This window comes from Xenopus laevis, chromosome 7S (assembly GCF_017654675.1).
Source record: "Xenopus laevis strain J_2021 chromosome 7S, Xenopus_laevis_v10.1, whole genome shotgun sequence".
Lineage (NCBI taxonomy): Eukaryota > Metazoa > Chordata > Amphibia > Anura > Pipidae > Xenopus > Xenopus laevis.
In genome coordinates this window covers 22,182,043-22,196,348 of record NC_054384.1, presented here as the reverse complement: position 1 = coordinate 22,196,348, position 14,306 = coordinate 22,182,043, and the positions used below count along the sequence as shown (strand labels likewise).

The following is a 14,306-nucleotide window of genomic DNA, read 5'->3' as shown; positions in this document are numbered from 1 at the left end:
TTTAAAGTGTGACTTGTAATAGTCAATTGACTTTATAAAGAATCATTGATTCACACACCATTTAACAGCTCATCACAACCACATGATAACTGCAGTTATTTAAAGATGATGGGCATTTACAACATGAATTTACATTGGTTTAAAAGCCTTATGCTGCCAAACCTGTACATAGATTGTGTGTGGCCATATTTCAGGTTGTAGAAGGCTTGTTGGGGGTAACTGTAGTTTTTTTCCCATAACGCATAAAGTTCTTCTGACGTCACACGCATAAAGTGCATGTTGCGGCATTTGCTCATATTGCGTATGTGTGTGCCCCAACATGGCTGCTTCAACCAGGCGCTACCTCCCAGTGTGGGTGGCCTAGTGCTGGTGGAGGCAATTAAAAAAAAAAAAAAAAATACTGTTACGCTCAACCGGAGCGTGGACTGTATAAGCCCACACCTTGTATTTGGGATAATATTTTATGGCAAAAGGTGCCCTTTAAGTTAATCCGTTGAAGTTAAATTGCTTTGAACTGACTCTTACAGCTTCTCTGATTGGAACTGATTGTTTGCCTCCTGGCACTTCCTCAGTGCCCCATATCTCTGTACTGTAAGCCTGCCCATGCTGTAAAATATATGTCATGGAGGCACCCATGTATATATTAATTACACTATATATATATATATATATATATATATATATATATATATATATATATATATATATATATATATATATATATATATATATATATAAAAATGTTTAAAAATAAGTGATGTTATGTCTATATCTAATTTGCACCATCATAAAATGAAGTCTGTTCTGCTCTCTTTAGGTTTGGATATTATATGCCTATGGCACCCAACCTCATTTGGTGAGCAAGATCGAACAGTCCTTCTATGGCTTCATCGTCAAAATCTCTCTACCATTGGAAATATTTTACCGCATGCATTCTGTTTGTTCCGGTTTGTTGAAGGCATACTGTAACATATGTGCAGCCACTCGCTAAACATTGGCTTCCACTAAACTTCAGGGACAAACTTTGTGCAGGAGAGCGCCATCTCATACTATCTTCTATCCCATTATGTGCATAGAGCATTTACTGATTTTTATTAGGTACATTATAAATTGCTTCTTTCCCTTTATAATTGGCATAAAAAAATCACCAGTCTGTTTTTTGTTTTCATATGTTATAACCTGTTGCAAATTGAGCAAACTTTCTAATATTTCTTGTATTTGTATTGTATTTGATTGCATTCAGTGGATAGTATAGGTGACATACAGGGCCGCCATCAGGGAGCACAGGGGGTACATTTGTACAGGCCTAAAGGGGGACCCGGCTGTGATGCACATTTCAAATTAGCCGGGCCCCCCTTGACAGCGCTGAACCACCAAAGTCACATAGAGCCAAAGATCTGAAGCACCAATGACCTGAAGCCGTGAACAGACCCGAAGCCGCAAAAAGACTCAAAGCACCGAAGACACAAAGCCACAACCGGAGCCACGAAAGGCCCCAAAGCTATGAAAAGACCTGAGGTTGAAGTCCTGAAGCTAAAAACAGACCCGAAGCTATGAAAGGAGCCTAAGGTAAGTTCCACTGAACGCCAATGTGTTTTTTTTTAACTTATAGGGGGGCCCTGGCCACCAATGATTTTTTCTTTAACTAATAATGGGCTACTGACCACCTATGGCTTTTTATAACTTGTGTGTGTGGGGTTTACCATTATTAGCACTGTCTGTGTGGCCTTTTTACTGTGGGTGGGATCTGGGGTGGAGCTTGGGGGCTGGGCTGGGACCATTGGGCCCCAAAAATGTGGTTGTACGGGCCCCATGATTTCTGATCTGCAGATCAATATGTAAAATATTTACTGCTTAAAGAGTATTTATAGAAAATAAAACTTATGTCTTGCTTTAAATGGGATGTTTTTGTTTTTTGTTGAGTGTTAGGGGTGGGCTATGGAACACACAATATCATAAGGAAAAATCAGGCTGTTGCTAATTTGACCACATTAATACGAGGCATAACTCAAAGCATTAGCCCACAGTCCTACACTTCTTTACCTAAACAAATATTTGGTTTACCTACAAACCTCATTTTTATTAATCAAAGGCACGAATGCTTGCATCAAAATTAATATATTAAAGTGAATATTTATGTGTTAGGTGTGCGGCTTACTTATTTGAATATTCATATCCTCCCCAGTGCTCTCATGTTCTTTCCCAGCCAAGGAAAACTCCCAATTACCTCTGCTTCAGATGACGAGGGTGGGTGCACTTCCACTTTATCATCAAACAGCTTCCTCTTCATTCACACTAGTGACCACTATTTGGGCTGAGCTTAGGGCAATGTTTGATTTACCCATTTGTTATGGGTTAAGGGGTTTACATATAGCAACACTCAGATGTTGACTTGAAAACAACAGACCAATAAATAATGCCTGCTGATTGGTTGCTGTGGGTACTAGACCAAGGGTAAACTTTGTACCTAATACTGCATTAACTATACACAGGCTGATTTAAGGTGCCAATTCACCCCCCTTCAAACAGAGTTGGCAGCTTATCTGCCTGTGTGTGGACCCTCCATACCAGAAGCAGATGTTCAGGTGCATTGACTGCTAGATTGATCATGGGTGGGGTATTGACATAATTGAGCATGGTTTGGGGTTAATCTGAATTCTCTACTAGAGTTTTGTGGCTTGTTCATCATTCATTATGGCACTTTATGATTTGTTATTATTCTGGATTGAGATGGTCCTGTTTACTTTATACATTGTTACAGGAATGGTTAATTCATGCAATATTTCCTAAATATGAGAATGCTTGTTGTATATAGTGGTAAGAAAATGTGTTCGTTATGCCATGCCAGCATCAATCAGCCTTACCTCTTGGGGAAGAAAAATACTGACCCATCAACCCCTCATAAATGATATGCACCCTCCCTAAAATAGGTCAAGGCAGCCTGAATATTTTATTGGACCATCAAGGACACGTTAAAATCTGTGACTTCAGCCTGGTAAAGCAGAGCATCTTTGATGGCGACCTAACAACTGTCTGGGCCGGAATCATAGAATACATGGCCCCAGAGGTGAGATATGCAATTACAGATTTTTTACAATAAAAGCAAGTATAGGAGGGTAACAGAATAGAATACAAATTCAAGTTGATGTCTTTCAAAGACATAGAGGTTCCTCTGTTGGACAAATAATGAAAGTAGTACATGGGGAGGGGGTGTTAGATACCTACTGTTTGAAAGAAACTGCAGAGTTCATTCTTTATAGATTCCAGGCTGCCAGGTTACATATATATTACATATATATATATGTAGGCTCTATTGTGGCTTCTTCAGATTCCTAGACTTGAGCATGCATATAATAGTTACATTTTCGTAACTATTATATGCACTATTACGGAGGCTAAGGAAGTTCTAAGAAGATGGCGGTGGGACATTTACAAAGAAAGATCCACAGACCGATAATTTTTTTTAGGAATAGGAGCACCAGAAAGTTACAATTGAATACACTCAGGGTTCCTAATGAACCCCAACGTGTATTATTATTTACTTGCCATTAACAGCCACATTCATTTTTATATATTTTATATGTATCTATGAATATACCTGCATGTTAGCATTCACTTTGACAGATTATATTTATGACAGACATATGAAATAGCCATGCTAAACAGCTCATCAATATACCAAGAGTAAATGTACTGTAAGTACTTGTAGCTAATAGGCCAGTGGACAGAATCAGCTTAACTACATCATAAACATTTCTATAACTCACTCACAGAGCTTTAGTGCCACTCACATTTTGCCAGACAACATCCATATTTGCTGACACAGTTTCTATTACCTGTGGCTGAGTTATACCCATACAGCATGGGCATGGCTCTGGCAAATGTGACAATTCTGATCCACACTAGAGAAACTAACTGGTCACATGCATTACTCACTGCACTCCATATGCTTAATGGGCAGCTGAATCCATTAAACTCTGTTGCCAATATTATCCCAGCAGACATAATTAAAAGGTGACATTTCGAACTTGGTAAGTGATTTTTTTTCTTTTCAGATTCTAAAGAGAAAAGCATACAATGCAACAGTAGACTGGTGGTTGTTTGGCGTCACCATCTGTGAAATGGCCACTGGTATGTCACCCTTCAACAACAGTGACACCAAGGAGCTTATTAATTCCATCAAATTCTGTGATCCAGAGCTACCTGATTGGCTGGATGAAGATCTAAAACATCTTCTGGGACAGGTGAATAGTGACAGAAGGATAGAAGTATTGCCTCATTCAAAAAACTATATTTATGCTCTATTACCGCTCAATTGCTGTTTGGGAAATACAAATCAGAAATGCTAAGTGCCCTGGGTGAATAGCATTGACTAATGAAATATGTGAATCATAAAGCAGTGGATTTTCCCCCCATACACACTCTCTCTCTCTCTCTCTCTCTCTCTCTCTCTCTCTCTCTCTCTCTCTCTCTCTCTCTCTCTCTCTCTATATATATAATCCCGACCCTTATCTGAAAACTATAAACTCGAAAATGTTTTTTGTTTTTTCTGTGTTATATAACAGTACTTTGTACTGGATGGTAACTAAGCTACAGAATCCATATTGGTGGCAAAACAATCATATTGGGTATCGGGCCTTAAGGTATAGACTTCCAAATTATGGAAAGATTCCTTATCTGGAAAACCCCACATCCCATGTCCATTATTAGATGTGCCTTAACAAAATGTTAATACATTATCTCTCACTTTAATCTATAAAACAAGGTTAAAGTAACACTGAAAAAGAAGGTATCAAACTCCATTTATCTGAAATAACTTTTAATTGACCATTTGTAAGAAATGGCGAACTCCTCTTTAGATAATCACAGGGGAGGTCATGCTGAAGGTGGCTGTGGCCACGGTCCGGAGGGGGATTTGCGGCAGGGTCGGGGCTTGGGAGGGTCCTGAGACAGCAGCCCCAGTGGGCCCCCCAGTATAACCCTAGATGTTGCTCTCAGTGGCCTCACTTCTTTTTGAATTCCAGGCTTTGAGGAAAGTATTGTTTACATAAAAACCAAGTGTACTGCCAAACCTCCTGTAGGCTGCCAGTCCACATAGGGCCTACCACTCACAGCACTTCTTTGTAATCACACATTTGAATGTGGTTTACAAGTAAAAATGGTTGGTGACGGCCCTGATCTAGAGGGACATGTAGAGAAACATGGGGGAAAATTCACTAAAGGACAAAGTGAATAACGTTAGCGTAAATTCGCCAGCGTGATGTCATTTCGGGACTTCACCGATTTACTTACAGGAACAGGCATACATTTGCTAGTGAAGGAGATAGACTCTATGGCTACTTCGCACTCTAACGCCAGGCGAATTTTCAATCTGGCGACTGGACGTAATTACGCAAATTCATTAAGATGCAGATTTTAATGAACGTTACCTCTTGCGCCAGACTTGCCTTCGCCACTTCAGACCAGGCAAAGTGCAATAGAGTAGATAGGAGTCCCAAAAAACACTGGTGACTTTTCACTTTTTCACGGTGATAGGCTGCAAAAGATCGAAAAAATTTTTTAGGGTACCCGACTACATTTCCTTACATATGACACATAAACTATACACTGGGCACATGTGTAGGGCAATATAACAACTCTATTTTCTTTTATTAAGGTTCCCTGGGCTTGTGTAGTATAATGTATTTGCTGCAACATATACGTCCATAGAACTTTAACTTCCCGCCATATGCAAATTAGCCAACGTTAGCGCACCTTCACTTTGCTTGCCGAAGTAATGCTAGCAAAACTTCGCCACCGTTCGGCGCCCTGGATGCAACTTTGCATTTTAGTGAATTAGCGTTGTCCTGGCAAATTTTCGCCTGGTGAAGTGTGGTGATGTGAGCAAAGCCGTTGCTGGTGAATTTCTGGAGGTTAATGAATTTGCCCCTTGGAGTCACAGAACCAAAGGTTAACACTGTGTAATCTACATATTTATCTTTTGAAGGACCCCTTATTGTATTGTTTATTGGAACTCTAGGTAATAAATTAAAATAGGGAGTGGGATGTTACTGACCATGTAATAATTCCTGTAATGATGCTATTTCATTTTCTTACCCTGCACTTTGGGGTATGTAAATATCCTAATTTGGGGTAAATCCATTTCATGCCAGTGAATTGACAGCGACAATGACAGTAAATTACTTCCCATGCTTATAAAAGCCAATGTGAATGGACTTTCATATATTAAACAGCTCCGAATCAGATTCTTGAATCTAGACACAGACTGGACAAATGGAATGAAGTATAGGAAAGCCGATAAACGAATATAATGGCTAGGGGTTGCTATCTGCACTTCCTAATCTTATGGATATACTGTAGACTTGCTGAATAAGAGTACACTGTAACTATAACTGACTGTACCTGGCTCTGCACTGCAATGTTATCTTACAGCCTGTGCCCAGGTGATGATGTCATCAGGTGGCACCTTCCACTAAGCAAGAGACCTCAACCGTTATGACAGTTGGTGTGACAGCGTCCGAGAGAGAAGAAGCAGAAGAGAGAGAGCTCCAGTGGATTTCAGGAGAATATGAAGAGAATACATTCTAATTCCATCGATTCGGATCCCCCACCTTCAAAGGAGAAGAAGAGAAGAGAAGACCATGAAGAAGAGCAAGAAGAAAGCCAGAAAGAGAAGATAGAGAGCAGTTTGGAGGAACAGCTATCAGAGAAGGGCTGCAGGGAGGAGAGCATACCCTCTGGTTTCAAAGATTCTGACCCCCAGCCCTCAAAGGTGAAGAAAAGAAAAGAAGACCATGAAGAAGAGGGAGAAGAAAACCAGAAGGAGAGGAGAGAGAGCAGTTTGGAGAAACAGCTGCCAGAGAAGGGCTGCAGGGAGGAGAGCATACCCTCTGGTTTCAAAGATTCAGACCCCCAGCCCTCAAAGGTGAAGAAAAGAAGAAAAGAACATGAAGAAGAGGGAGAAGAAAACCAGAAGGAGAAGAGAGAGAGCAGCTTGGAGAAACAGCTGCCAGGTAAGGGCTGCAGGGAGGAGAGCATACTTTCTGGTCTCAAAGATTCAGATCCGCAGTCCTCAAAGGTGAAGAAAAGTGAAGACCACGAAGAAGAGGAAGGAAAAAAACAGAAGAAGAAGAGAGAGAGGAGTGTAGATGACCATCTGCAAGTTGAGTGCTACAGGGAGAAGAAACCGAGAAGGCAGGAGACTGATGAAGGTAAAGAAAAATCACTTAAAAATGCCTAAATAGCAAAAATGAGTAGGTCACATGATTGCCAACTGCCTCTAATTTACTGGTGCAATCACTGTTTAGGACCCAGATACTGACATAAGTGTAACATAAAATCAAATATATAGATTGAGGGCCCTCTTTACTCATATTGGTATTTGCTTGTTTCTGTAGGATTGTTGGTACTGTATGTGTATTATATACACTGGTTTATTGTAAAGCATTGTGACATTTGTTGGTGTTTTATAAATACATGTTGGTCATAATAACTAATTATAAAGGCAACAGTCAAAGGGAATAAAACAGCAAGCAGCTTGGAGCAGTGTATTTGAACTTGAAATGAAATATCTGATTGATTCCTATGGGTAATTGCTCTGATGCAATTTAACATCTACAGTATGTTCTATATGAAAAAAAACGTTGCCTAGGTGCAAGGACCCATAATAGCCAATGAGATGTTTGCCTTTGACCAGTAAATACTTTCTGCTGATTGGTTGGTATCAGTGACTAGACATGTACCAGTTTTGCAGTATTTACTACTTAATCCTATAGGGTAGATTTTTTAAATTCTAAATTGCACCAGTGGCGATACCCACATCAACTAATAAAAGCAGTGCTTTAATTTTCTAATATTTGCTAACTAGTAGTCGATTGTTTAAAGCTAATAGCTAATTGGTTGCTACTGGCAACTGTAATTTAGCACCACCTGCATTGGGTCTTTAAACATCTGCAGATGGTGGATCAGTTAACTCTTATTTTACATATAGTTTGTAATGTGTATGCGCTAATGCAGAACACATGGACCCTTGAATAATCTTATGCACATGGATCATCAAGGACATGTTAAAATCTGTGGCTTTGGCCTATCAACTGGCTGGGCCGGAACCATGCATGGCCACAATTTGTCTTTTAACCATTTGAAAATGTTCTCCTGTGCTGTTTGTGAAAGAAGAGTTACAGTTTTACAGTGCATTAAGTGCAGTACATGGGAGCATCAAAATTCATTATTAGCTATTGAACTATTAACTATGGGAGCTCTTCATTAACTATTATTATTCAATAAGGTGCAAATAACATTTATTTTCCTTTCTAGGAGAAGCTGGACCTGTGAGTGCAGAAGCTCAACCTTCAAGGCTAAACCCGCTCAGTATCTCCAGTTACAACTTCTACTCTAAGTTGGGAGCAGGAGGATATGGCAAAGTAAGTGATTGGTTTCCATAAAACACAATTTTTTTGTAGGGTTTAAATCCTAAATGTGGTAGAAAGCAAAAAAATGTTGTGCTCTGGGGAAAATTTCCATTTTAGCAGGGCCAGATTTACACAGCGGTCACCCCATGGCCCGCTATCATTTGTCGCCACCATCCCCTCCCTTGTATTCGCTCAAATTTTCATCACCGGGACCAGAATAATGTGGATTGCCGCACGGGAAATTAAAAAAACTATTGTATCTCCTGAGCATCCCCAGTGTTTCTGAACCAATGTGGGTGTGGTTGGGCAGCATGCTGCCCCCTAAAATCCTGCCGCCCTAGGCCCGGGCCTTGGTGGCCTCACCACAAATCCAGACCTGCATCTTTGTGCTTAAAATACACAGTAATATTAACTTTTTTCTTGCTTTTTTAGGTAATGCTGGCTTCGTTAGGAGACAGGAGGCCATATGTGGCTGTAAAATCTGTCGGCAAACGAGAGCTCCCAGATTACAGCAACCTTCTCTCAGAGTCTCAAGTGCTGAACATCGGCAGACACAGCCCATTTCTTTGCCAAGGCTTTGCCGCTTTTCAAACCCAGGTACAATATTGACTCCATATTGCCATTTAGTTTGTAATACTGTTCCTCTGTATCCCCTAGATGATGGCTTTAGTCATACATCTGATCCCCTTACATAATGTCCCATATATTATATATATTATAACCATTACCAGGGCAGCCATCAGGGGGGGACGGGGGGAGAGTTGTAGGGGGCCCCGAGGGTAAGGGGGCCCTGCCACACCACACTTACTTGATTATCTGGGCCCCCCATCTTTCTGAGAGCTGCTGACTTCTGGAAGGCATGGATGTTTAAGGGGCCCTGGCCACCAATTTTCTTATAATGTGGGGGGGGGCCTGGCCACTAATTTTGGCCACCAATTATTTTTCTCATGTGGGGTCCTAGCCACCAATATTTTTTAATGGGGGGAGCCCTAGCCACAAATGTTTTTTTAATGGGGGCCCTGACCACCAATATCTTTTTATTTTTTATTAACATGTGGGAACCCTAGCCACCAATATTTTTTTTGTTTTTTTACTGATTATATAGTATAGTTCCATACACATAATATAATGCCTCCTTGCCTTGTACACCCCTTACATGTTCATTCAGGATTTATATATCCAGTACTGAATTCTGCCTGCAGAGTTTAATAACAACATGCAGGATATCCACCAACTACCCACAATATTAATGATCTAATGCCATATATTCACATTTTATATGTTGTTCTTATTGTGCAGCAAGTACAAAAACAGATATTTTGGCCCACCTTATTTGGCTTTATATTAAAGGGGTTGTTCACCTTTAAATTAACTTTCTTATGATGTAGAGAATGATATTCTGAGACAATTTGCAATTGGTTTTCATTTGTGGTTTTTGAGTTCTTCAGCTCTTTATTTAGCTGCTCTCCAATTTGCAATTTCAGCAATCTCGTTACTAGGGTCCAAAGTACCCTAGCAACCATGCACTGATTTGAATAAGAGACAGGAATATGAATAGGAGAGGCATGAATAGAAAGATGAGTAATGACAAGTAGCAATAACAATAAATGTGTAGCTTTACAGAGCATTTGATTTTAGATGGGGTCAGTGACCCCCATTTGAAAGCTGGAAAGGGTCAGAAGAAAAAGGCAAATAACTAATAAAGTAAAACATATAAATAATGAAGACCAATTGCTAAGATACAATATACTAAATTTACCTCAATGGTGAACCACCCCTTTAATGTAATTAATAAAATATGTACTACCCTATGTTGTTGTAAGTGTTTCCTTCTCTCCTTCACTCTTTCCATTTGTCTTTGTAACCAGTGGCATGCCTTCTTTGTAATGGAGTACCTGAGTGGGGGAAGCCTTGAGGATGAGCTGAAGCGACACGGGACGCTGCCCATAGAGAGAGTACGGTAAGTATTACATGGCACTAGTACAATATGACTTATAGATAGCTTTATACCATTTGTGCCTATAAGAAGGTTTATAAAATCTGTACACTAGGGAGCATCATAGTCAAATTTAAAAAAAAATTCTCATTTTCTTAAAAGAAAGCTAATGAATTCCAGTTAATTTAACCATTATTTCCCTGTTTAAAAGGTTCCACTCTGCGGAGATGATTTGCGGCCTACAATACCTGCACGGCCTCGGGATTATCCATCGGTCAGTATAAATGTCTTCATTTCTGTAACATTCTACAGCAGAGGCCGCACACAGGTTGCTCTGCAAATCAGCAGCCTTCATCTTTTTTTATTTCTCCTTTTATCTTTATATTACAGAGACATCAAACCCATGAATGTTCTATTGGACCATCAAGGACACGTTAAAATCTGTGACTTTGGCCTGGCAAAGCAAAGCATCTTTGATGGTGACCTAACAACTGGCCGGGCCGGAACCATAGAATACATGGCGCCAGAGGTGAGATATGCAATTAGAGATTAATTACATGGGTATTTATTTTCTGTCTGTGAATATACCTTCATGTGAGTGCTTTCACATGCTGTATTTATTACAGACATATAAAATAGCCATGCTAAACAGCACATCAATATACCAAGAGTAAATATACTGTAGTTACTGGTAGCTAATAGGCCTGTGGAGAGAACCAGCTTAACAGCATCAAATTTTTTCACTTATATGACAAACATTTTTATTACTTTACATAGAGCTTTGGTGTCACTCACATATTGCCAGGCATCATCCATATTTGCTGACTTGGTTTCTATTACCTGTGACTGAGCTATACACATCAGGGCCAGATTTGGATAGCGGGCGCCCCTATCTTTGGGCCAACCGTGCAGTCCTAGCACCCACCTCCCACACCGCAGTAAGCACACACGTCAGAGCACTGGTGCTCCCCTAATAATTTGCCGCCCTAGGCCCGGGCCTTGGTGGCCTCACCACAAATCCGGGCCTTATACCCATACAGCACTTACTGGGCTCTGGCAAATGTGACAGTTCTGATCCACACTAGAGAAACCAACTGGTCACATGCATTACTCATTACACTCCATGGGGTATATTTATCAAAGAGTGAAGTTAATAGTGAAGTTCCGCCACTAGAGTGAAATTCCGGCACTCTCCATTCATTTCTATGGGATTTTTATAGGCGTAACTTTCACTTCACCCATTGATAAATACGCCTTTCAAAATCCCATAGAAATAAATTGAGAGCTGTGGAATTTCACTCTAGTGGCGGAACTTCACTCTTTGATAAATTTACCCCCATATGCTCAATGGGCATCTGAATCCGTTAAACTCTGTTGCCAAAATTATCCCAGTATACTTACTTAAAAGCACCATTTTACAACTTGGTAAATGATTCTTTTTCTTTTCTAAGATGCTGAACAGAAAAACATACAATGCAGCAGTAGACTGGTGGTCATTTGGCATCACCATCTGCAAAATAACCACTGGAATGTCACCGTTTCACAACAGCGGGAACATGGATCAGCTCATTTGTTCCATCAAAAACCATGAACCCAATATACCCGACTGGCTGGATGAAGATCTAAAACATCTTCTGGGGCAGGTGAGTAATGGCAGAGGGATAAAAGTATTGACATATTCACTAATAAATGTATTCTCCATTTCTGCTCAATTTGCTGGGATTTAAATAATTGTCCATTCATCCTTTAGCTACTAGAAAAGAATCGGAAGCAACGCCTTGGTGTTCGAGGAAACATCAGATGCCACCCATTCTACAAAGCTATCGATTGGGTGGCGCTGGAAGAGGAAAGATTACAACCCCCTTACCAGCCGAGAACAGTAAGTACATGGTTGGGGAATAATAATCACAAATGATTATAGCATTGACTAGTGAAGTCAGAAAGCAGTGGCATTAGTTTGTGGAACTTGTATTTAACCCTATAGGAAAACCTATACACATAAGGCTGAAGGGATGCTCTGTGGGTACAGGTAATGAGATTATTAAAATGTCTGAACCTTCTGGATTCTTCCAAATCTGTTTTAAATTAGCCCCACAATATCCCATACAAAAAAAAAAGCTCTGAATATTTGAAACCACTAGGGTTGTTATAGCACTGAGATCTACAAAAGAAGTCTCTGCACAGGCAAACAGTATAATGCTGCCATCTGCAAATGTTGTATTTTGCAATTGTAATCTATTTTGTATAGTGATGTGAAATACATGGCAAACTGAAACTCAAAGTGCTATGTTAATAGAATCAAAATGCTTCATATGGACTTCTAAAAACAAATCCAATGACTGTTCTCTTGTTCATAATAGATTTTTAGCATTGTCTTGATTAAAATTATTTTTCCCTTTTAATGCAGCCACCACCAGACCTATTCCAGCCGTGTAAAGAGAAGCTGTCATTCCTGGAGTACAAGGAGGATGAAGGAACATCAGGGGGCAGTGACATCATTCCCGGCTTCTCATTTCAAAGTTCCACCTGGCTGACGTAAGTATGTGTAGGCGTTTAATCCAGCCAATAAAAACAATTTCCTATTCCATCAGCACAGGTTTTATGGGACAATGGGCATGATTGTGGGCTGCAAGAACTTTTCCGCTTGCTGCATGAAGGCCAGATCATCTCTTGCGATTCCTGCTTCAACCATCGGCTCCACCTTCACCTGGGATTCCATCTTCCAGGGTATGAGACTGCTGGGTAACATCAGGCCTAGAATTATGAGGGGCAGTCACTCATTTGGCACATCACACGTAAGTATAGGTGGGTATCTTTATGTGAGCGAATGTGTGAGTGAACGTGAGATATGAAAGGATAAGGGTGTAACAGAAGGAAAGCAGAGTCTAAGATCACAGCCTGCTTTGTCTTCCTGCACATCATGTCTATGGAACCAATACCCTGTTAGTTATTTATATAGTTCTAAAGTTCTCATAGTTGGGTAGAAATCCAGATCAAGGGTTTTTTTCCATCTGAAGTAAGATGTTTTTTTTTTTCTTTTTACCTTGTCCTGGAAGTTAGTTATTTATATAGCTCTATAGTACTCATAGTTGTGTAGAAATCCAGATCAAGGGTTTTTTCCCATCTGAAGTAAGATGGGGTTTTTTACCTTGTCCTGGTAGTTTTGATGTTAAATGAGCAAAGGGTGGGACATAGACACGTGCAGTTTAAGCCTCGTTTGTTGTCTTTGTTTGTCACGTTTGTCCTGTTGTGTGAGGCGTTACACCCGGCGTGCCGGTAACAAGGTTGAAGCCTTGACGTGGCGTTACTGCTCACATGTATAAACATGTGCTAATTCAACCAATGCTGAGAGTGTGAGTGATGTATTGTTTCATTGGCAGAATTTGTTTCACTTGCTCATAACCTCTTTATCTCTATGAATACAGCATTTGCAGCATTCACTGTTGGAGGCATGTAGGCCCTATGGCAGACAGTCGGGACAGGGCACTACAACCTATGCCTAGATTGCTTTTTTTACAAGCACTTGGTACAGCATTCCGCCAGACCCTGGATGCAGTGGCTTTTAGAATATGCACTAAAAGGGCAACCTTTTGCCTTGTTGTAATAAATGTCCCCTAACATTACATCTCTTTCATAACCCCTCAAACAAAACAAAGTATAAAATCTGATCTATTAAAAGGTACTGCTCTCCTTCAGTGGCATAACCATACAGCAGACTCCACAGTTGTGGGGCACCCGGGTCACATGGTCTACTCTATGGTATTTCTCCCACCTCAGCTACTTTAAACTACAAAACATGCCGCCACCACTGTGAAGGGACTCACTGTTTACAACTTTACTCACAAACTTGTAGCAAGTGGCATTGTAATGATTTCCTTCATTTCTTGCTAAGTTGTGCTTTGTGTGTATGTCTGAGCATGCAATACACTTGAGATGCTTGTGGAAAGATTATTATTTAT

General features: G+C 40.3%; 1 protein-coding gene across 1 annotated transcript; it reads left to right on the top strand.

The window, feature by feature from the left end:
• Positions 1-2,971: 2,971 nt before the first annotated feature.
• LOC121396220 (serine/threonine-protein kinase Sgk2-like) lies at positions 2,972-13,752 on the top strand. Its single transcript, XM_041570964.1, has 11 exons — positions 2,972-3,067; positions 4,056-4,244; positions 6,433-7,211; positions 8,317-8,423; positions 8,844-9,008; positions 10,280-10,371; positions 10,559-10,621; positions 10,738-10,876; positions 11,799-11,990; positions 12,098-12,226; positions 12,755-13,752. Exons 3-11 carry the CDS (start codon positions 6,569-6,571, stop codon positions 12,884-12,886), a joined length of 1,662 nt encoding a protein of 553 aa, XP_041426898.1. The 5' UTR covers positions 2,972-3,067; positions 4,056-4,244; positions 6,433-6,568; the 3' UTR covers positions 12,887-13,752.
• Positions 13,753-14,306: the final 554 nt, after the last annotated feature.